The sequence below is a fragment of the Dicentrarchus labrax genome, unplaced genomic scaffold (genome assembly GCF_905237075.1).
Source record: "Dicentrarchus labrax unplaced genomic scaffold, dlabrax2021, whole genome shotgun sequence".
In the NCBI taxonomy this organism is placed as follows: domain Eukaryota; kingdom Metazoa; phylum Chordata; class Actinopteri; family Moronidae; genus Dicentrarchus; species Dicentrarchus labrax.
The window spans coordinates 15,864,084-15,886,958 of NW_026136721.1; the positions used below are offsets into that span (position 1 = coordinate 15,864,084).

The 22,875-nt window shown below is 40.2% G+C and overlaps 2 protein-coding genes across 3 annotated transcripts; both read right to left on the minus strand.

Moving 5' to 3' along the window:
* Positions 1-11: 11 nt before the first annotated feature.
* On the minus strand, positions 12-7,239 carry LOC127355063 (long-chain fatty acid transport protein 1). Of its 2 annotated transcripts, none has more exons than XM_051385538.1 (14): positions 7,116-7,239; positions 5,649-5,826; positions 5,375-5,513; positions 5,042-5,297; positions 4,734-4,901; positions 3,562-3,631; positions 3,129-3,220; positions 2,777-2,886; positions 2,455-2,664; positions 2,241-2,367; positions 1,373-1,510; positions 676-840; positions 426-572; positions 12-340 (listed from the first exon to the last, which is right to left on the minus strand). In XM_051385538.1, exons 2-14 carry the CDS (start codon positions 5,816-5,818, stop codon positions 183-185), a joined length of 1,950 nt encoding a protein of 649 aa, XP_051241498.1. In that variant the 5' UTR covers positions 5,819-5,826; positions 7,116-7,239; the 3' UTR covers positions 12-182. The 2 variants fall into 2 exon arrangements, with proteins under 2 accessions (XP_051241498.1, XP_051241500.1); XM_051385540.1 differs by having other exon boundaries at positions 5,649-5,765; positions 7,116-7,238.
* Positions 7,240-8,164: 925 nt separating this feature from the next.
* Positions 8,165-22,296, minus strand: LOC127354794 (adhesion G protein-coupled receptor E5). The gene is made up of 17 exons (XM_051385006.1): positions 21,851-22,296; positions 18,182-18,256; positions 17,525-17,674; positions 17,311-17,439; positions 16,227-16,370; positions 15,777-15,814; positions 15,387-15,497; positions 15,133-15,286; positions 14,852-14,971; positions 14,574-14,773; positions 14,255-14,422; positions 13,380-13,574; positions 12,329-12,546; positions 12,038-12,196; positions 10,847-11,015; positions 10,523-10,624; positions 8,165-10,146 (listed from the first exon to the last, which is right to left on the minus strand). The coding sequence occupies exons 1-17, from the start codon at positions 21,879-21,881 to the stop codon at positions 10,105-10,107; spliced, it is 2,205 nt and encodes a 734-aa protein (XP_051240966.1). The 5' UTR covers positions 21,882-22,296; the 3' UTR covers positions 8,165-10,104.
* Positions 22,297-22,875: the final 579 nt, after the last annotated feature.

Sequence of the window (22,875 nt, forward strand, 5' to 3'; positions counted from 1 at the left end):
GAAAGAAAAAATTTATTCAATTTGGTAAAAAATAAAGTTTATTTAATTACAAAAAACAGTGACACAATCATATTTAACATCAGTATTTCCAGTAGTTGTTACTACATCCCTGGAAATACATCTTTCTTTCTCTCTCTTTCCCTTTTGAAATATACAAACTATCCTCTTCAACAGTCTCAGCCTCATAAACATACTCTCCCCTTTATGATGGCACTATATAGTCCGTCAGTAACCGCCTCGTAACGTCCAGCACGACTGTCCAGAAAATAAATCTTTTCACTTGAGTCTTGCGGCTTGTATCCTTCCCTCTGCAGCCGTGCCTTCTGGATTTTGAAGGTACCTGAGGACAAAAGTGGAAGACTAAGTTTATGTGTAACTTTTTTTATGTGTGTGTATGTTTGCATGTCCTTGCAGCACTGTTTCACCTGTAGTGTCAACAGATGGCATGAGTCGGAGGAAGACTGGGCGTGCGTAGGAAGGCAGTGCTTTCTGTACAGCCATCAAGAACGCATCGAGGTCAAACTCACCCCCTGTGTGAGCTACTGCGGCCATACCAGCCTTTCCCTCCACACCTGCACACAGACAGACAGGTGAGATAATACATTATATGATGTAACACCCACATTAAGCCTTTAATCTTCTTTTCCTGCCCTAACTGGCTCGTTTCATCTCTACCTGGTACGGAAACTCCATAGATGGCCACGTCAGTGTGTCCTAGCAGGCCACTGAGGACTCCCTCCACCTCTGTGGTGGAAACGTTCTCCCCTCGCCAACGAAACGTGTCACCGCTGCGGTCCCTGAAATATATGTAGCCATATTCATCCATCACCAGCACATCACCTGAGAGACAGATAGAAACAGGGAAATAATAACAACATGATGATTAACAATAATCATCATCATCATAATCCCTGGAGGGGATCACAGAGTAGAAGGTTAGGTCAGCATGATTCACCATTACAGTTTTGCTTTTGATATAATATTATGGTGAGTCACAGTGCTGTCTGACTCCTTGTTGCGGGCTTTACTGGACTGAAACGTAACGTCTCTAATTTTTAAACTGTGTAATGCCCTCAGTGTGTCTGTCGGTTGTATCATCTCTATCAATCATCATTAATTGTTTTGTGGTTTTTTTCACTCACAAGCTGGAACATATCCCAGCATGCACTGGGTGGAAGGTGTGAAACACCATGGACAGGTTCCAGTCTGTGATCACAGACAGTGAAACACAAACATTCACACTTTTAAAGTATCCAATGCAGCTGTGTTTTAGTGTATGTTTTTGGACTGTAGGAGGAAACAAGTATGAACCCACATAGTTGATCATCGTTATTATGACTGTCTCCTAAACAGACAATCAGCGTAAACATACCTGAGACGTAGACAGAGTCTCCCATCTTGAAGACATTGTGAGCTATTTTCTGATTGGTGGAATCTTGATCAGCGTAGCCGTCGAATCTCCTGAGCGGATCAGTGTGGTTGATGCGTCCAACTAACATACCTGGCTCACCTGCAGAGACAGGGAAGAGAACATGGATCAATTTGACACATTTCATTCAGTTGTGGCTTTGTGTGTTTATTAGGGCATTCACGACTGCTGCATTTTAGTAGTCTTCGACTACTACTCCGAAAAAGTAGTCAACTAGTCAATCGAGAGAGATATATCGTATTTTTTCACCCAATTACAATGATCAATTATTGTCAAAAAGGTCTCAAGTACAACACATAAAGGGTTAACTAATGTAGGCTGGACAAACCTGGGGGTAGGTGAAAAAGTCATCGGCCGGCTCTAAGAGGCTGTTTACAAATGAACAGTGATCTGATTGGACTAAACCTCCTAGCAAGCGTTCTTGAGCTGGAGATCCTGTTTGATTGCAGTGACAACAAGATGGTTGTCTTGCAGGGATAGCGGTCTTTCAATCTCTAAATACCATTATTTAAAATTGAATAACATGTAAAATGATTGTTCAAACAAATCTATGTTCAACAACAACTAAAGTTATGTCCACTGCTGGCCATTAGAAGGACATCTAAAAAGCTCTGAATAGCCTACTATCATGCACTATGATTACAGCTCCCCCAGCTGCATATCTGCTGTAGATGCATTGCCCCCGTTTTATTACTGCACCATGCTAAAACTACAGATGATTTAATAGTCTGCAACGATGCACAGCGTCAACTATTCAGTGAAACCTGTAGTATGTATACATACGTATGTGAGTGAGTGTGTGTGTTCTCACCAGGCAGACAGGGTATACAGAGCCCCTGTGAATCCCTGAGCAGTTCTCCATTCTCCCCCTGCACCTTGACCAGTCTGATGGGGTAAAAGCTGGGCAGGATACGACTGCTGAAGCCACACGCCCCCACCTGGACATGTACGACATGCACATGAGGCAGGATACAGTTTGGAAAACCCTTAACTCTTTCCTTGAAGTCATTTAAAATAACACACACCTTTCCGTCTATGTTGATCAGGCTGCAGTTGCACTCAGTGGCACCATAAAATTCTCCAATTTGTCGTATTCTGAATCTCCGAACAAACTCTTCCCACACAGAAGGACGGAGGCCGTTACCAAAGGCAAGACGAACCCGGTGATGGGCCTCAGATGAACGGACAGGCTGGGCCAACAAGTAGCGGCAAATCTCACCTATGTATAGAATTACCTAGACGCACAGACAAGGGACAGAACAATATCTTTTTTCAGTCAGTATTGCTTGAAGACAATCAGTGGACACTCGACACCATTAACTGAAATTGGCAACAGTGTGTACTCACAGTGCAGTTGTGTTTGACACAGTCATCCCAGAAGCGACTGGCAGAGAACTTCCTCCTGACTACAACAGTCAAACCAAAGAGCAAACACTGGCCTACACCCATGATGGTACCTGTAAACATTTAAAACATTTTCACATGCATGCACACATATAGTGTATCACACACACACACACACACACACACACACACACACACACCACACACACAGAGAATGACATAATGATGAAAATTTTTAAAAGACGCAATGATATAATATGGAATGTAAGATAAATCTGCCACTGCAACAATATGTCTTGTTAAAGACAGGAAAAGATGATTATGGCTGAGAAAGAGCAAATGGAGTGAGGCCTACCAGCTGAGTGATACAGGGGAAGGCAGTTGTAGATGATGTCATCATGATGCAAGCCAAAGGAGTGGAAACCAAAGGAGGCAATGCGATAATACCTGACAAGAAAGATCCATCATCAGACCTCAGCTCATCAAAAGACACTGACCCAAAACCCTTATGGTCCTGATTTTAATTGAAACACTTACTGCAATTTGGTAATTTTTATGTCAGTTTTTTAAAGCTTTTAAATTTCCCTCTGGTCCTCTCAACTAGACAGATTCTTCCAGCAATCATTTGATTACAATTCGGACAGTCAGATGTGTGTGGGCCAATCATCAAAGTTGATGCAATTGGGTGTAGTTGTCTTGCAGCATTTGGCTAAAAATTGATACTGTGGATCTCATTCTAATTTTAAATTTGCAAAATTACCTAGAGATGAGATCACAGACAAACTTACCGACTGTGCACCACAACAGCTGCTTTCGGCTTTCCTGTTGTACCAGAAGTGTAGATGTAGAAAAGCCTATCTGCATTGAGAGAGAAACAGGGGGAAGACAGCAAAAGAAATGTGAGGTGTTTTTTAAAAATTTTTAGTTTAGTCTTTTTTTTGGCCTTTTATTGCCTTTATTGGATAGTGACAGCTGAAGATAGACAGTAAGGGGGCAGAGAGAGGGGAGATGGCACGCAGCAAAGGAATTCCGTACATGGGTCACCAGCTCTACCGACTGAGCTAACCGGACGCCCATTTTTATAGGCAATGTTCAGTGCTTTTTCGGTACAGAGTTTCACGTGTGTGGTATGCACCCTGACACCCGCATCATTCCTGTTTCTGTCTCTCTTTCTATATCCTCTTTATGTCTGACAGGCTGTGCAAGCAAAGACTTGAAAAGTATTAACTTAGGAATGTCATGTGATAACAAAGACAGGTAAGCAATTTGATAAGAGAAAAGTTAATGCACGTCAAATAACTCAAAAGTGAAGTTCAGAGTGAAAGATAAATGTTTTGTATCAAATATCTGTCACGATGCACTTGTGATGTATGACATAACATTTCTTGAAGTGAATTGATGATTTGTTTGCCCTCGGTGTGTGTGTGCCAATGTGCATAGGCTATCAAGAGAATTGAATCTCATAAAAAGACCAGAGGGAGTGAAATCTGGCAGCGAGACATTTACGCTGACAGGCAGGGACTTGCTGAGGAAACTAAAGTGTCACAATCAAAACTTTGTGATCAGGAGTGCAGGGTATACACAGCTATATGGAGTACAGCCACTTATTTTCCAGTCAATTGTTCTTCCTAGGATAGCGAAGGTATGACATAGCTGTCCAATTATCATGAGTGAGTTATGTAGTTGTCTCACCCGTCTGTGGGCCAGCACTGATTGCAAAATCTTCTGTGGCTAATGTTCATTTCATAATGATCCTTAATCCCTAAAGTCAAGCAGCAGAAGTTGAGTGGTGTTTAAATACTGCAACAGCAGGTTATTTATCCTTTGCTGGATGGGTATACATTAAGAGTATACCCACTTCTCCAGGAACCACTACAGCACTGTTCTTGATATGTAACTTAAGGACATGATATGGCAACACAGTCATACCCCTATGCACAAACACTCTGCAGAGTCTCACCATTGAATTCCTTCTTGAGTGTGTAGCGTGGTGGATGTTTGGGCGAATGGTCCAACAGGGTGTCCAGGCTCTGAACCTGGAAGCTGCAGAGCTTCTCTTCATCGTCATGCTCACCACTGCTGAACAAAACCATGTTGGGCTGCAGAGAGTCGCTCACTTCTGACACCGCTGCAAGACAATCAAAAGAAAAAAAAACACACATTTTGGAATTAGCAGAGCATCAAATTAGCCTGATTTAATTATCTATCAGTCAATATCTTCAGCTATCTAACTGTACCCTGTATCTTTATTCTATGATATATTTCTACCTTCTTTCATCTCTGTCCCAAACACCATAGCCCGAGCACCGGACACACTGACACAGTGCAGTAAAGATTGCTGTCGAAGGTTGTAGTTGATGAACGCAGCCTCTATGCCGATCATAGCCAGACCCAACCATAGAGCCACCAGTAACGGCTGGCTCTCCATGTACAAGGCCACTACATCTCCCTCGGCCCATCCCTGTGCCAGCGCCCAGTGCGCCACAGCATGGCATCGCTCCTGCAGCTCCCTGAAACTCCAAACCTGGATTTAAAATGAATATGCAGTAAGTATTGACAATAACATGACTGATTTATTTTTACTCCTCGATGAGTCCTCACCTCTCCTGTAGCCTCATAGATCAAAGCAGGTTTGTCTGGGTGCTTTGTCACCATCTGGGCAAACAGGGCAGGAATGGTGCTTCTATTTTTCAGATTACGGTACATGGACAACCTGACTCGCACGATAATAACCAGACACCTTTTAGATGGAGAGGTGTGGAAAAGGGAGGAATTAAACAAAGTTGAAAAACAGGACTGAAGTATTCAGCATGGAAGATGACTGAAGTGTCAAATATGACGATGGGAAAAACACGTAACACACAAAAGTACTTACATTAGGTCTCTTTTGATGGTGCGTAGAGCGACATATAGGAACCTCCAGGAACCCTTCCAGAACATGCAGAGCCCCAGCCCTGCCAACAGGCTGCAGAGCCAGGGGAAGGAGAGCAGCCTGACAGCCCCAAACATACAGAGGCACAAAATGACAGCACTCGTAAGATTCATTGTATGATCTGTGGGGAGACAAAAGGGTGACACACACAAAAACAATCACATTTACATAGAATACTCAAATATTAAATGTTAAATTTGCTGTCCTAAAAGGTTTAAACACTGTCTTAGCTAACAGCAATTTACAAAAAACAGTGACAAATTTTACACAAATAATTAACTAACTACTGCAGCATTATGAACAGCAGACTAATGCACTTGATAGATGAACACAACATCCTGATTCAAACTGGAATTCTCCCAAATTACTGCACATCAGACTACATCTTTACCCTCCACGACCTAATTGACCCATTGCACAGAACCCAGTGTTCTGTATGGCAGTGAAGTTTGGGGACCACTCAGTCAACAACTAAATTATACAAACTGGTATAAACATTCAATCGAAACACTTCAAACCCTCTTCAAATTAAAACTGAAAAAAGAGCAATTTAATTTTATAATCAATTAAAAACAAGCAATAGCAACAGTCCAGCACATAGTCGTAAAATACCAAGAGATGAACCAGGAAAAGAGTCATTTCCCCAACCCCTACCAACTCTAAAGCATGGCCCACAAACAATCTGGCCCAACCAAATTATAGCAAGACAAAAAGAAAAATACTTATTGGAAAGATACCACAAAAGTAAAATGGAGTTTTATGGGACATTGAGAAAGACACTAACGTACTGACGTGTCCACTGAGATACACACTCAGTGGACACAGCCTGGCCCTAGAGACTTGTCTTCAAACCCGGCTGCCCAGGGAGGACAGGCTGTGAAGAGAAAACACAAAACAGAAAACAGCGGAGACAGAGACACATCTTTTGTTACACTGCCACAAATAGGCACAAATTAGAGCTTTATTCTTCCCCAAAATCCTACACAACTATCCCCAGTTTGAATACCAACCAGAAAAGGACAAACTCAAATATATGTACTGGGGAAAAACAAAACTGCTGTTCAACTGACAGCTAAATATTTGAACTCTTGCCACAACCTGGGGGACATCCAGTCACACACCACCAAACTAAATACTGCTTCTTGTTTCTACATGTTGAAATTGTTGTTGTTTGTGTTACATATTTGTGCTCCAATGCCCTATATACTAGGGTTTGCCATTGCACAAATATGTAACACATTTATACATTTATTGGTACAATTATAGTTGCAACTGTAGCCGTTGTTAATTAGTTATAACTATCTACGGCCATTGCTTTTTATAACTGTTAATATGTGTTTTAATGCCAATAAAGCATTCATTAAATTAAAAAACAGGGCTAGAACTACGGTTTGGTGAGAGAAAGCTTACCTGTCCAGGAATTTGAACTCTGCTCCACCAAGAAGTAAAGAGAGGAGTTAGGTCCACAGTGAAGTTTTGAGTGCAGGCGCAGTGTGAGCAGCAGCCTAGCACAGCTGTCGGAGGTAAAGTACGTGGCGAGCAGCAGCACTGCAGCTGAGAGCAGGTTGCGACGCATCAACTACTGCGTCACTGTCACGAGCTCCTCCTGTCTGATTCATTCCCCCGCGAGGACATGTCAGATCTGATTTATACATTTTATATTGGAGGGGGGGGGGGGGATAATAGTTCGTTACACAAATTTCATCACCAAAGTAAAAGAACTGCATTCAAAACAAGATGTGTTATGGGCAAAAATAATGTTGTGGAGTGAAGAAGTTAATAATATTTCCCCTTGAACTGTGTATTTAACATAGTGCGAAATGTCAGGAGTAGCCTATGGCACCCGGAATGAAGAAAGAAAAAAGATAAATTCTCTTAAAAAAAAAAAAATTAAAGTTAAATACCAAAAAATTATAACACAGCTCAGTTGAGTAGCCTACACTCGTTTTGCCGCCACATACTCGGTCTGTATGAGCATTAGCTGGCTAATGTTAGCCTACGATTTTAAGGCCATCACTGAGTCCGGTTGCTAACTTTATGACTTGTGGCTGAATGGTCTCTTGAAGTATAACTTACCTAAGTAAATTACACGTAACGTTCCACCTCAGGAATAATGAAGGAATTGTTGCTATTTTCATAATCTTCATGGCAGTTCATTCATCATTTCTTGACATATCCTTGACGCAGTAACAGTAAGTGGGTGAGTCCTTGCAACTTAGTTATTGGAAAATTGTAGGCATTTCTTCAGAAGGTAGACTTAGTGTGACTCGAGCTGTTGTCAGACAACATCCTGTATCAGTTAAAAATGCAATATTGTCATTATACAGAGAAAAAATGATTTACTTTGTGCTTTTGTTTTTGAAAATCCCATTTCTTATTTGCATCTGTCTACTAGATCTTGAATCTATCTATCTATCTATCTATCTGCAAAGGGACAAATAAACCACACAGTTTACAGATTTTTCAGATGAAGCAGAAGCTTTAATAAACTTTGTGCTGCATATAAACAGTACCGAACAACATATAACAAAACAAAGTAGAAAAATAGGTTTATATACCTTCAAACTAGAACATCTATAGTATATTCTATGAGATTCTTACATTCACAAAATGCTGCATAATGTATATAGCTTTTTCACATAAAAATACATCTTGCAATGCATGAATAAAAAGTATCAATGGTCACAAAAAAAGTGCAGCCCCACGTAAGAACCGAAGAACAGTTTAGGTTTTAAAACCAACACATACATGCCCCTAATCAGGCAATTTAGATATCAACAAACAGTCTAAGACAAAACCAATCATATAAAAAGAAACAAATCCAAAAGGTCTCTTTTTTTTTCTTAAGATCAATGTCAGTGACATGATTTCTATTAAATAGAAAATATATAAATATATAATCAATAGCTTTATTACAACAGGTAAACTGTTCAGGTTCTGTACGTGAGGCTGGTTCTCAAGTCTTTTACATTCTCCCATGCAATATGTGAGTGAGGATGTGCTCAATTGTCTTTTTTTTATAAAAAGAAAAAGTGCAATAAAATAAACAAACTTAAATCTGTACAGCTCCCAGTAGCCCTCACCAAAATGGTTGAAGTTCTTATTTCGGGGATGTGATACCTTACAGTCACTTACAATGTGTGGAGGCATAGGCTAACAGCTATAATAAGAAAACATGGAAACAAAATGGGGATTTTATTCCATAAACACAGCTGATTGCAGGAAGCTGCAGGCTTATCAAAAGGGTGGGTTGCTGTTGTTTTTGTGAGCGGTCCAGCAAACATTTTAGTCTGGATTTGATTTCTTGGTTAATAAAAACGAAATATACACCAGTGACAAAAGGCTCAGCTCAATTGTAACCCAATAAAATATTCTTTAAAAATAGCCACAAGGGATTTAAAAAAAAAATCTCCTATTTTGTTTAAAATCAAGAAACATCAAACATAAAATGCTTGCAGGAACCCACATGGGATTTGCAGGAACATGAAGATGAACATCAGAGGCACTTCATGGCTCATTTGCTTCTTTGCCATTACAACTTGGAAACAAATAGTTTCTGTGAAGATCCCATAAACAAAAAGCAGCACGTCCACCCTTATTTTTACATAAAACATTATTAAAAAATTACAGCGCAAACTGTTTGCTCATGCTTTAAACATTGGGAGCATCACTCATATTTTCTTGTAGCCTACACAATGAAGACTTTAGTCTGCAATTGTAAAAATAAATAGTCTGTATTAGTATATACTGTACTACTTTTAATCACTCCAAGTGGAATACAGCTTATATTATGATTGTGATATGTTATGGATGAACCAATAAGCTACTCAAATATCTTCACTTTCACTTAAAGAGTTCCTGAATAAACACTTTTAGAAGTTGGTTACTTCTTGCCTGCTGACGCATTTATAGGATCACTTCAAACTTAAATAAAAACTCAGTCATTATCAATACTACTTGATCCACTATTAGAGCACTGAGTTGAAAGGTCCAGTCTTACAGCAATTTGGCAGATGGTGCCACTCACAATATGGTCCCACTAACTTCATTAGGATCTGAAAGCCTGATATTTAATTACTGGGGCTAATTAGATGTGTGTTTGGAATGTGACCCTTCCTGGCCAAGCAATAACTATTGACAACCCCTGGTTTAAGTTGTATACGTCTACTGGGAAGTTCAACCAAAGAATGTGAAAACCTAGAAAAAGGGATGGTGTAGTTATACTATTGAACAACTGGTGTAATGGTACAACAAAACTAAAGTAGAGATTGAGTTGACATCAAGGTTAGTAAATAATGACTGAATTTTTATTTGAAGTGATCCAAACCTTGAGGACTAACTTAGCCCAGACAGGTTAAAGGTGTGATAGTCTTTTGGGTGGAATAAAAGATAGAGCGCTTCATATTTGGGATTCTCCGGTGTGTTGCCCACTCCGAGAACCCTAAATGAACACAAACAGCACAAGTTCAGAAACAGTGTAAGACAACATACTGTATGTAATGTGTTTGCAGTGTTGGAAACATTATAACTTTATTTATTTTATTAAAAAAATACTCCATAACAAGTACATGTCTGGCATTATTATGTATTATGCATAATTTAACTTTATATATATATATATATATATGCATGTATATATATATACATACATACATACATACATACATACATACATATATATATGAAGTATGATTAACATGGAGTATTGGTTAATATAAAAGGGAAATACTGAAGTACTTGTACTTGAGTACAGCAGTTGAGTACATGTGTTTGTGACTTGGAGAGAGTGATAGTGAGTGCGGCCACTTCTTGCTTACTTGTGTCTGACTACTGGAAGGGTTGGTACTGCTGAAGTCTGAGTATCTCTTCTTTTGTGGTGTGCAGATACAGGAGAGGAAATGGGTGTACTCCTCTCTCACCTGCAGAGGGCAGCAGAACATCAGAAGAAAAACAACTTATTGCAATCTAATCTCGTTTCACTTTGTGGTTGGAGTTTTATAATTATTTATTTTGTGTTTATCTCTTAGCCTCATGCATACTCACCCAGTTACATACACACACACACACACACACACACACACACACACACACACACACACACACACACACACACACACACACACAGCTATACTGTATCCTACCTGTTTAGACAGTAGGCAGTGCATGATGAACACCAGCGCTCCCTGCAAGCTGTTGAGGATAGTGAAGATATATGCTACCACTATGGTGCCCTCTCCAAACATGAAGGACCCAAACACCCACATCAGACCTAGAATGCACATCTGGGCGATAGCCGTCACTGTAAAAGCTCTGGAGATTAAAAAAAAAGGATGGGGGTTGGGGGAAAGGGATAGAGAATGAAAGATTAACATGAACCCAAATACACGGATGACTCAGTTACCAGTGCAGTATCTGGAAACCCCCTCAAGAGTAGAAAGGAAGAGAAAAAGGAGATGGGTCTCAGCAGAGCAGCTACAGAACAGAGACATGTTTCACTTTACCGTCTATTGAAAGCTAGTGGAAGAAGAAGAGCCAAAGGCAACTGATAAATATAAAATGAAAAAGTCCGCACAGAAAAACACTATTTTTCAGTTTCTGGCAATGTACTGTGCATGGGCCCTTTGTAGTAGTATTTGTAGATGTATCCCTCTTATTCCCATGAATAACTCACTATATAATTCACATTTGAATTATATAGTCATTAAAGTGAAACTATCTAAAACACAAGATAAGACTTGACTGGATTTTAGTCCGTCAGAAGAGAGAGCATTTCTTTCAAGACTCCCTGATGTTACCAAGAATTGGTTGAGATAAAATGTTTCCCAATGACAAAAACCTTTTGGATTAAAATCTAATGCTTTCTGAGTTTAACTGAAAAAATTGCTCCCCCAATTTTAGAGCAATAAATTCACTTTCCCAATTGCCTGGACTAAATTGAACGTCACTGATTGATGAACCAGCGTCTCCAAGGATGGATTCTTTTTGCTGAGATGCGTTTTGCAGCTGCAAGTTTATACAGTGTTGTCTACATAAGCAATGAGTGTAGAGAAAAAATGAGCACGCATAGATGGAGTTGTGGGAAAAAAGTCCCTCAGTAGCAACCCATTAGAGAGCTGAGTCGGTATTATGAAAACATTCTCTACATTTTTCCCTCACAAAACGCTTACATTCTTTCCAACCATTTTTCAGATCCCAGAGCTGCCCCATTTGACCAACATACGTATCAACTCAGAGCTTGTGCAATGGAACAGGTGTGGGTCACATTACTTCACACATTACAACAGCATGACACACAAAAAGAAAGAAACAAGCAAACAAACACACAGACTGACTTAATTTTGTGCAGTTTGGAGAGGTCTGGGTTGAGGCTGGTGAACTTCTGAGCAAGCTTCCAGACGGTGACGATGAAAAAGAAGACGTTGAGGATGATGACGAGGCACACAGGGCCAAAGAAACTCCAGATGAGGCCGTCTTCCAGGGACAACCAGCAGCTAGATAGGAAGAAGGACACACATGCATGGTTTTCCTCACGTCACCAAGATAAATCCGGTCAGCGTCATCCACTGATGGAACTTATATCACACAACAAGTATGCAAACACAAGTACAAACTGTAACACTTACTGCTGGTCAGTGCCATATCCCTTTGGTCTAATGATGGCAGATATAATGACAATAACAAGTGGCGTCCCATAACCAGTGATGTATAAATGGAGGGGCCGAATGGTGGCATTGAACACCAGGACCACCATACGGTACAGCTGCACCCCTTCCAACAGCATCCAAGTAAAAACTCCCAAGAAGAAGAAATGGAGCATCGCTGCCACGAACCTGCAGCCACCCTGTTTCGTGATGTGAGAACAGGAATAAAGAGAAGATCAGAGAGGAAGGAGCAGAGGAATGAAATGTCTTTGTCACTGCATTTACTGCAGTAATCTGAACAAGATTATATTTTGAATGAGCAATTTTTGATGATCATGACCTTAAATAAAAATTAAAGGACGAGTGTGTAACATTTAGGAGGCTCTATTGGCAGTAATGGGATATATTGTTCATAGGTATGTTTTCATTAGTGTATAATCACCTGAAGATAGGAATTGTTATGTTATTGTTGTATGCTGTTTTTATCTACAATCGCTGCAGCTTGAGGTGGAGCTAAATATAACTTCACATGCTGTTGGATGTTTTAATCGATTAAAATTTAGCATAAAATGATACCTTATGTATGTGTCTGCAAAGTAATTACTATATTAACTAAAGCTGTCAAAGAAATATAGTTGAATAAATAAATAATTAAATAATAATGTGGAAATGAAATAATGTGGAGTACAGAAATACTTAAGTGAAGAGCAAGTTCCCCAAAACTGTACCTAAATACAATTCTTTTCCACCACAGATTAAGACACAGGCATTACAATTTTGGTTCTCAATTGTAGTGTTCCTTTTTTTTTTGGTCCAAGATAACCACAAGGGTATTTCACTGAAAGTGCCTGGATGGGCTCAATATAACAGAAATGTTTTAAACTTTTTAACTCTACTTTGTGGCAAGCTGAGTGGAATAGTTCAACCCATTGTAAACATTTAAATGAAACTTCTTTCCTATTAAAGATAAGGTCAATACTCATATTATGGCAGTCACTGTAACGGAAGTCACTGATTGCTTGCACAAACATACCACAGGTTTGGTTTGTGAAATGCCAGCCAGGAAGATGAGGTCCGCCATGAAGAGGCAGATACAGAGGTGCAGGTGGATGGTGGTGCGGGTCCCTTGTATGGAGCGGCAGAACTTGAATGTCAGGATGGACAGTATGAGACACAGCAGGGAGATGGTCAGCCCTACCTTGGTCACCACCTGGAGCCCAAAGGTGTGCTAGTATAGAGGATACAAGTGCGGAGGGGTTTAGTTGTAGTTCTAAGGTCATCATTTACAACATAATGTGTGTGTCTTTACACTGGCATACAGTTGAGTGAATAAGAGAGGGAAAGAGAGAAGCACATTTATTGTCCATCATACACAACAACTACACTTTTGGCCACTTTGGGACGGTGTAAACAAGGTGTTAACACAGCATTGATATGTTACTGTATATAAGTGAGTTATAAGTATTTACACCTCAAGCAGATACGGCACAAACATCAGCATTCATATGGAGTTGTGTTTCCGGCCACCCGACAAAAAGTCCAATGATTACTGTCCTCTTTGGTCTACACCAACTGCTGAGGGAAATATGTGGTTATTTAGCTGCTAGATGTGCCACTGTGTTCACCAGCTAGTTACTAATTTTATTGCTGCTGAGCAGGTAGACCATATATCAGAGCTTCTTCGCTAAAACAGCTGCCTGCCAGGTTGATGAGCGCAGCAAGACTGTAATGCTGCAGCATCAGAGTTGCTGATTTCTATCGATGGCAAGACTAAAAATCTACTTATTTAGTGGGGTCTTACACTCATTCTAAAGAACAAGTAGATTACCAGTAATATTCCAACACTAAATGCCATGGCAAGATAGACATTTTATCTAGGTTTTTATAGTGTGTGTGTCTGCTTCTTACCTCCATAGGGTGGAGTGCCATGAGCACAGCGAAGCTGCTCAGGTGATTACATGTACATTCAGTGTGTGTTTCATTAAGGTCCTGTTGATCGCAACCATCTGTGGACCAGGACCCTCTCTCAGTCCAGTACGCACAGATGTAGCTCACCTCATGGGACTTATCTCTTTCCTGTGCACAAAACCAAACCATTGGGTCAGAATCAGGCTGTGTGTTTCATTTAGGACTTCATATTTCAGTACTCCTGTTTTGACTATAATGAACAAAAGAAGCTTGTAGAGGTGGGACCACACTGAAAAGACTGTGGAACAAGTTGGACTACCTCTAGATGTCTGAGGGTGATTTTGACAGGGTGGCTCAGGTTCCCAGTGGATGGGTTGGAGACCACGACAGACACAACTTTAGAGGAGATCTTAAAGGAGGGATCCACACCATTTTTTTTAAATTCTGTGAGCTCCTCAAAGGAGCGGTTAACAGAGGTCTCAAGGTTCTTGTAGCTCAGCAAAGCAGCCATAGCAAAACCTGTGGAAGACAAAGAGTAATATGGTAGTCTTTGATATTCATGAAAATTTTGACTTTTTCACAAGTAGAGAAGTTTACCAGGGTATGAGCCTGTCCCAGCCGCCGTTGTCCAGTCAGTATGGAGTGTAGCATTCTCAGTGGTCAGATGGATTGATCCAGTGGGTGGAGTCTTTCCCCTCTGTACTGTAATCTCTGTGTCTGTTTGAATAGATGATACAGTTTACATTAGCTTTCCCAATTTTATTTATTATTATTTTATATATAACCTGTATACATCATAGTCCATGGGAAATGACAATAAGCTTATAATTTGTCAAATACAGTACACAAATCATGGCTGAGCTTATGAACACTGTTACCTGTCTCAGTGGTCTCTATCTTGGTGTGGCTGTCCTTGAGCTGTGGACCAATGAGCTGTATAGCCTTCTCCACCGTACTGAGCAGTCCGCTCACATCGTCACTGCTGTTCAGGTGACCAGGGGACAGGATGGCCTCGGTCGCTGTAAATAGTTTCTGTCCATGTTGCAGGACACAAGAGAGGGAAATGAGAATACTGTGTGTGTTTGCATGTGTAAGAATGTGTGTGTTTGTGTTTCGTATGTGCTGTTCTGACCTCCAGTAGCGCCTCTCCAGCAGCCTTCCCTTCACCAGCAACGCTTGGGTCAGACAGAGCCAAACAGCTGTTTCTCATCATGAACAAAATGTCTGCCAGGCCTCCAAGCGCCTGAGAGACAGAGACGGCAAGAGAGACAGAATAATGAGACTAAAGTTCATGTATACTAACCCCTACAGGGCTACAGGGTGGTTTAGAAAATATAGAAAATTGGCTGTTTCTGTTCTTTAGCAAGACCCACGGTGCTGGATTATACTGTAACTGACCCTGCACTCTGCCTAAAGGGCAGCGACAAGTGCCAAAATAAATCATCTATAAGACTTTAATGCTTGGAGTATGCAGTATTACACTAATCATTTTATACTTTATTGTATTTTACAGTAAACATACCGGTGCAGGCCCACTGCTGGCATTGTCACAGTCAAGCTCTAAATAGAAAGGAGTGAAACATCAGACAATCATCTTGATTTTCATTTTCAGTCAGTTGAGTTTGATGCTGCCCATTATGAGAACTACATCATACACAATCTGGAATCAGTCAACACAGAAAGTAAAGGCAAGGTTCACAGAAAAGAGGAAACAGGGGCCCAAAAGATACAGAAAGCTGTAACACAAAGCACAAGATTTGGCAATAGATATACAACAGCAAAAATGTGTGTGTGAGAGAGAGTGTGGATATCCAATAGCAACTAGAACAATGATATCTGTGACGGGAAGCTTAATTGAGAAGGATGTGAATAAAAAAAGAGGTTTTATATAAAGAAATGAAAGCCATTAAATTCATATTTAATATAAATTAAGTAAAGGTGATGAAAAGGAATCGTGTATGCAGACACTCACTTGAGCACGGGGTCCTTTCATTGCCATAATTAGTGTATCCTTTTGGGCACTTGCACAAATAACTCCCATTAACATTTTTACAAGTCCCTTTTATTCCACAGAGGTTTTCTTTTTTATTTTCCGCTTCTGTGCACTCATTTATGTCTGTGTAAGAAGGGGGAACAGAGACATTAGTAATCATAAACCTTTTTCACATTTTTACATGAAATAGTAGAGTAAACACAGGCAATACCAATGATACTAATTAAGGTTCTGTTCCATTCAGGTTAAATAGAGTCCAGGTGTTGCTATTCTGCATGTTAGCACAAATGTAGTAGGTATTGCAAAATGAACAAACAATGTAACCAGGGGCACGGTCTTTCATTGTTGGAAAAAGGATCTTAGAGACAGTTCTGAACTTCCCCAGCAACCAGTGTCATGAGTTGTTGTCTTGCCAAAGTTAAAAGCTGCAATTTAAAGTGGAAGGCAGGAGATGACTTTGTAGTTTAGGTCAGAGTGCAGGGAGTTACAATAGTTGAATCATGATAAAACAAAAGCATGTATGACCTTTTCGAGATCAACAGGTAGTTGATCAACAATCAACATTGTCACTACAGTTTCTTGGCTGTTTAAAGTAACTTTTGAAAAAAGAAACAACACCATATCCTCCTCTTGCAAGAAATTGTTGCCAATAAAATTCTAAATAAAGTGTACACTTAATCTGAAATAAAATGAAATGAAAAAATCTTTTGGTGGCTAAAATAGGTTTTGCTTCTGCCCCCAATACACAGCAGCTTCCACACTGGCACAAAACGTGAAGAAAGCCGTTGTGTAAAATAGGAGAAACATGATCTTAAGAGGGAAGTTTAAATACAGAAATACGGTTTTAAAAGGTTGCAGCAATTGTTTGAAGCAACCCCCACCGATTCCCAGTTTGGTGGAGACAATGTACTTGACTTGACTGGCACCTGTTAGGGTGGGTAAACTTTCACCTCTATGATTCTGTTGAGCATAGTGTTTTGCTGATCTCAGCAAACTCCCAGCACAGCACCACCATTAACTTCAACATGACTAGTGTGGGCACAAAGAAGTAGACTCTACTCACCTATGCACGGTCCTTGATCACGGTTTTTGGTGTATCCAAAATGGCAGGTGCAGTTGTAGCTCCCAATCTGGTTAGAACAGTTACCACCCTGACCGCAGATGCTGACTTCATTGGTGCACTCATTATAATCTGACAGAAGAACAAGTGAAGATGGGTCAGACTGGCTGGACAACAGAGACACACTGGTCACACACACTGACAATAACACACTCACCTTGGCACTGCCCTTCTGTCATTTTGAAGTCAACCAACCCTTTAACGTTTATGTACCCATGCAGACAGTTACAGTAGAAGCTGCCATTTGTGTTGATGCACTTCGCGTCTTTGCCACATGGCTCTGGTAATTCTTCACACTCGTCACTATCTGTAAATGTGGATACACATATATAATTCAAAGAGAAAACAATTACATTGCTGTTTTTTAGTGTGACAGTGCCTTGCTATGTTGTCAGTAAATAGTAAACTTGTCATTTAAGCAAACTTTCTTATTAGCTCTTTTTTTTCTAGCTCCTCTGTCCACCATGATCACCAATCTAAGGTTACAGCACTGCAGTCAAGATACTTGTATTTCTTTTTGGTTGCTTGAAATTGCAGTGATGTAAGAATTTAAACCTCGTTCTACTGTTGTTTTCATTGTAATTCACTCTGGATACGAGTGGTGCTTAAATGCCTAAAATGGAAAAACGATGGGGAATGTCATCAGAAAAGGGTACTTTTCCTGGTCAACTCCAGTAAGAGGTATTGCATAATGGGAGCAGCACTTCTTCCTGAGAGTTTTTGTCTGAAGTAGAAGCTTCAATATAGTTTTGGTGGACAGAAGAAACACAGTGGCGAGCCAGGGTTAAAATTAAAGGTCATGGCAGATAATTACCAACACATCCTGTGCCTTTTGAGGTGTAGCCTAAATCACAGGCAGAGACACATTTTCCCAGCATACACAGTAAGCCTGTGGGGAGCAAGAGAGAGGTCACTTGGTTTCAATTCACAGTTCAAAATCTTACAATAACAAAGAAGACCATAAGGCAGAGCAACAACACCTGTGCATTTTGCCCTTATTGAGTCAGGCCCTAGAGCAGGGCATGCTGCTGATTGCAACATATAACAAAACAGAAAGGTTGAGAATTAGCAGTTCTGCTGCTGAGATATTACATAATTTACATTAAAAGATGCTTATAATTTACATGTCAGAAGTAAAGTACCTCCAGTGTTCCTCTTTTATAAATAACCCTCGCTAAAGAGGAAGCAGCTGCAGTCTGCCTGGATTCACAGCAATCGTGACCCAGAGTCATGGCAAAATAAAAGTCAGAATCAACAGAAACTTGTCAAACCAATCATACGACAAAATTCCACTTCTCCATCAATGCTCCTTATGCTCAGTATGTTGCACATCCTCAAAGTTTCCCAAGCTAAGTACACCACTACAGAGTTGCATTGCCTCTTCATAACTCCAAAACACATCTGTGGGAGTAGGATATTTAATGATTGATTGAGGAGGCAACAAGTATTTGGAGCATAATGAAAAAAAACTAGCGCCACCAACAGGTCAAAGTTTTCACTTATCCTGTGAAATATCTCTATACATGCATTGGCACATCATTCGATACATATTTCCAGGTTCACCTGACTTTCTGACTGAAATGTCTCAACACTCATGAATGGACTGCCTTGAATTTTGGGGCAACCATTCTTGTTCCCCTCAGGATGAATTGTAATAACTCTGGTAATTCCTTAACTTAAATTTTGCAATAAAAAAACTAAAACTATTTTTTTTCTTACATTTATACACCCTGGCTGTAGACTTGTTGGTTGTGTTTATAAATGGGTCACCTTTGGAATCATGTGTGCTGACTTCATGTGCCATCCTTCAGTAGAGTATTTTCATCAACTAGTTGGGTTTAACGATACTGTGATCAGATGAGCTAATGTTTGGGGTGTGTCATTCTGGGTAACATGCATACATGACTCACAGTAACTTTCTTCTCTCTCTCTCTCTCTCTCTCTCTCTCTCTCTCTCTCTCTCTCTCTCTTGTGTAACCACTTGCAACTTACTACCCATGTTCCTCAGAGAGCAAGGACATTTTTTTGTCAGTCACATTTTTTTGACTCCTGATTTACTGGTAAGGCAGAAAAACAGCGCCCCCTTCACATGGTGTGAGTGAAAAAATATCCCCTACCCTCTGTGGTTCCCTCCCTCCATCACAATGAGCCCTCTGTTGTTCTCTGATGAAGCTGGAGCCTCACAGTAACACCACTTTAGGAAGACCCGCTCGCCAGTGACAGTGAGTGTGTGAAACAGTCTGACTGAGTCTAACTTTATGACTAAATAACTGTGGACAGAAACTAAGACTGAAAATACACAAAGAGAGACTTTGTGCTTAGCTTGCAGCTGACTTTCATTCACCAATAAGCACAGAATAGGTGTCTGTCACATAAACTGTCTTGTTTGTATGTCTCTTCTGTACCAGATTTCTTTAGAAACTGTGTGTTGCATTTTTTTTGTCTGTCTCTCATCCTGTTGCATTACCTTTAGGCCTGATGGAAAGTGAAAGTTCTATGTAAAGCCAAAGCCTTGTCCTCACTCACTGACTTGTTTCCTTCTTTGCGCACACCAGGGTTTGTCTCTGTTTCTGTGTCATATGTGAGGTAAAAGCATGCATGCCAGGAACTGCAATTTCTTATAACCCAAAGGCCTTAATTAAGGGAATGTTTTTCTGCTGCTGAGAAAATTGCCAGAAGTTGATAGTTGATAGCCATAAAGTTGTTGTTCACGTTGCTTATACAGTTTTTAGAGGGGAACTTTTTGCCCATTATTATATGGTTGTTTATACAGTGATTTTTTTCTCTCTCCTATGTGGATTGTGTACCGATATTGCACCAATATTATTCTGCAAAGGTACTGAGAAGCCCCAAAAAATTATTTGTTACAACCTCACTTTTGTTGTCAACCTCTACTGATTAGAAATACAACAATCCGATCACATCCTTGAATTCATTTTTGTAATCATGGAGAAAACTAGTTTGGAAGATGGAAACACTGGAAATATTCTCAAAACTGGATTTAGTGTCTAAATTTTGTCTTAAGTTTTTGGAATATTAAAAAAGTAATATAACTAGTAGTGTAACTAAGTAGTGTTGGTAGAAAGTAATAAGTAAAGTTATAATATTACTTTTGAAAAGAGTAATGAGTAATAAATTAAATTCTTTGAGTAACTACCCCAACGGTGAACACCAATACCAATTACCACAAGCATTTTCTCTTTTTCTCTCAGAAAAAAAATGTTTTCAAATGTGCTCTCATCAGATAACATATATGCCAGTACCGCTTTGATACAGATATGTCTGTGACTGGCCAATATCAATATATTGTTCAGGCTCTAAACACTAGAATTAATTTGGAGTCCAAGTCTAATATTCACTCTGCTTTTATCTGTGTTTTTGGTCTGGGTTCTGAGAAACTATTTGTCTCTCTAGCTGGTACATGTTCCACTTCATTCACACACAAGTCACTAATTTTCTCTTTGTGGTGTTAAGTAGGCATTGGGTGGTTTCATCAGGTTACGATTGTTGAAAACAACAACCTGCTGCTTCTAGAAACAACTTCGATGTGGTGACAACCAAAACCGCATTGTTGCCCGAAAGCCAAAATCGATCTCAAAAAATAAAATAGAAAAACTGCACTGTTGGGTGCTAATTCTTGATGGGTTTGTCAGTACAAGTGACCTGTTTCATTACACAAAGTCTTTTGATCCATTGTTAAGATGAAAATATAGACCAAAGCAAATTTAATAATTAGCGTTGTTACACTAAGAAATTCTGCTTCTGCTGCAAAACGTGAACCATCAGTGAGACATTACTTTTGGCGGTGGTTAGGCAACCACAGTGCCTAACTATGATGAGTCTCTGGAATCGGCCTCACATAGACGTACAGACCACACCAGGTTGTTGGTTATAGATATTTCCTGTGGTGACTCGGGTCTGGGTTTATTTTACTCTGACTGCCTGAGCGCTTGCTCTATCTGCTCTGCTTAGTCCTGCATTATCAGTCCAGTGACAGTGGTTCTTACACAGCAGCCACACTGTCGTCTGTACATACAGCACAGCAGCAAACACAGCTGGAGGGCTGTACAGTGGTCACTGTCTGACGAGGTTAACATTCCTGATGTGACCCATGTGAGCTAGAATTAAAGGTTTCTAAAATGTCACCCTTTTTACTAGGAAATTCACAAGTTGTGACCATAATTGTCACATTAGTCTCTGGGCTTATTTAAAAGTGAGACAATCAGAAATAGAAGGCTAATATACTAATAAAATAATTACATTTACATATTTTCTGTAGCTGCCACATATTGTTAGAAAATTCTGTGCCACTGAAACAAAAGTAGAAGTACAACAACATTTCCAAACTTCCCTGTTCTTTTTTTTTCTTCTTTACTTTTTTTCTCAACCTTCACACACCCACCCAGCCACCCACACACACACACACACACACACACACACACACACACACACACACACACTGTTCTCTCATTGATAGACTTACCAAGAATAAGAAGCGCCTTCCCAGGCCCCATGTCAAAGAGAAACCAAATGTTTTCACACAGCTGATGACTTTATCAGAACAATGAATCAGTGTGTAAATCTGGTTGATGTCTGGCTATGATGGATCCTGTCACAAAGTTTAAGGAAGATTTTAGAATTTATCAGACTTCTCAGCAGTCCAAGGTCCATAAAATCCTCAAAGTATGAGAGTGAAAAAAAGATAAATCCTTTCCGTAGAGGAGAATTCTGTGTGTGGCAGGAGAAATAACAGTGAACCTCCACCGGCTTTCCTCTTCAGATTCAGACTTAGAGTCTCAGCACGCCTTGCTCTTCCCTTGATTCCTCCCCCACCCCACTCCCTCTTTCTCTCTCTCTCTCGCTCTCTCTCTGCCCCCCTTCACTTATCTGAGTAGCGTTGTCTCTCTCACGCTTTCTTGCTCTTTTCTTTCACAATATCTTTCCATGTGAACACATTTCTTACACAGGCACCGTATCACATTGCTTACACAAACCCCTCCTCTGTCTACGCTGCCTTTCACATTTCCCTTTACGCTCCAGTAGGGCTCTATTTCAGGAGCTATTCACAACACTCTCATGAGAGACAGAAAAAGAGAGAGGGGGGGGGACAGAGACCAAGGAGAGGGCGATGACTAACACTCAGTCTAAACAGCTGCTGCTGTACTTGAGTTTTGCCAGTAAGTAATCTGATGTCCGTTCTCATTCTCCCCAACTCTTTCTCCCCAACTTTCCATCTCCTCCTACTTTTTCCTCTCTTCCTCCAAGTGTTCAGCCCTTCACCCAATTCCAGTGACAAACCAGCGTTTTTACAACCCCCCGGACAGTTGCAACAGTCTAGAGGCAGATGCAGGATTATCTCTATTTAAGTGAAATCCTCTACAACACCATAATGATGTGCTTAACAGAAAACAAGGTGGAAACATGATTCCATTAACTCTATCATCTACGGACAAAAACCTACAACAATCCACACACATTCCTATATATTAAAACCCTACATCAGAAAGA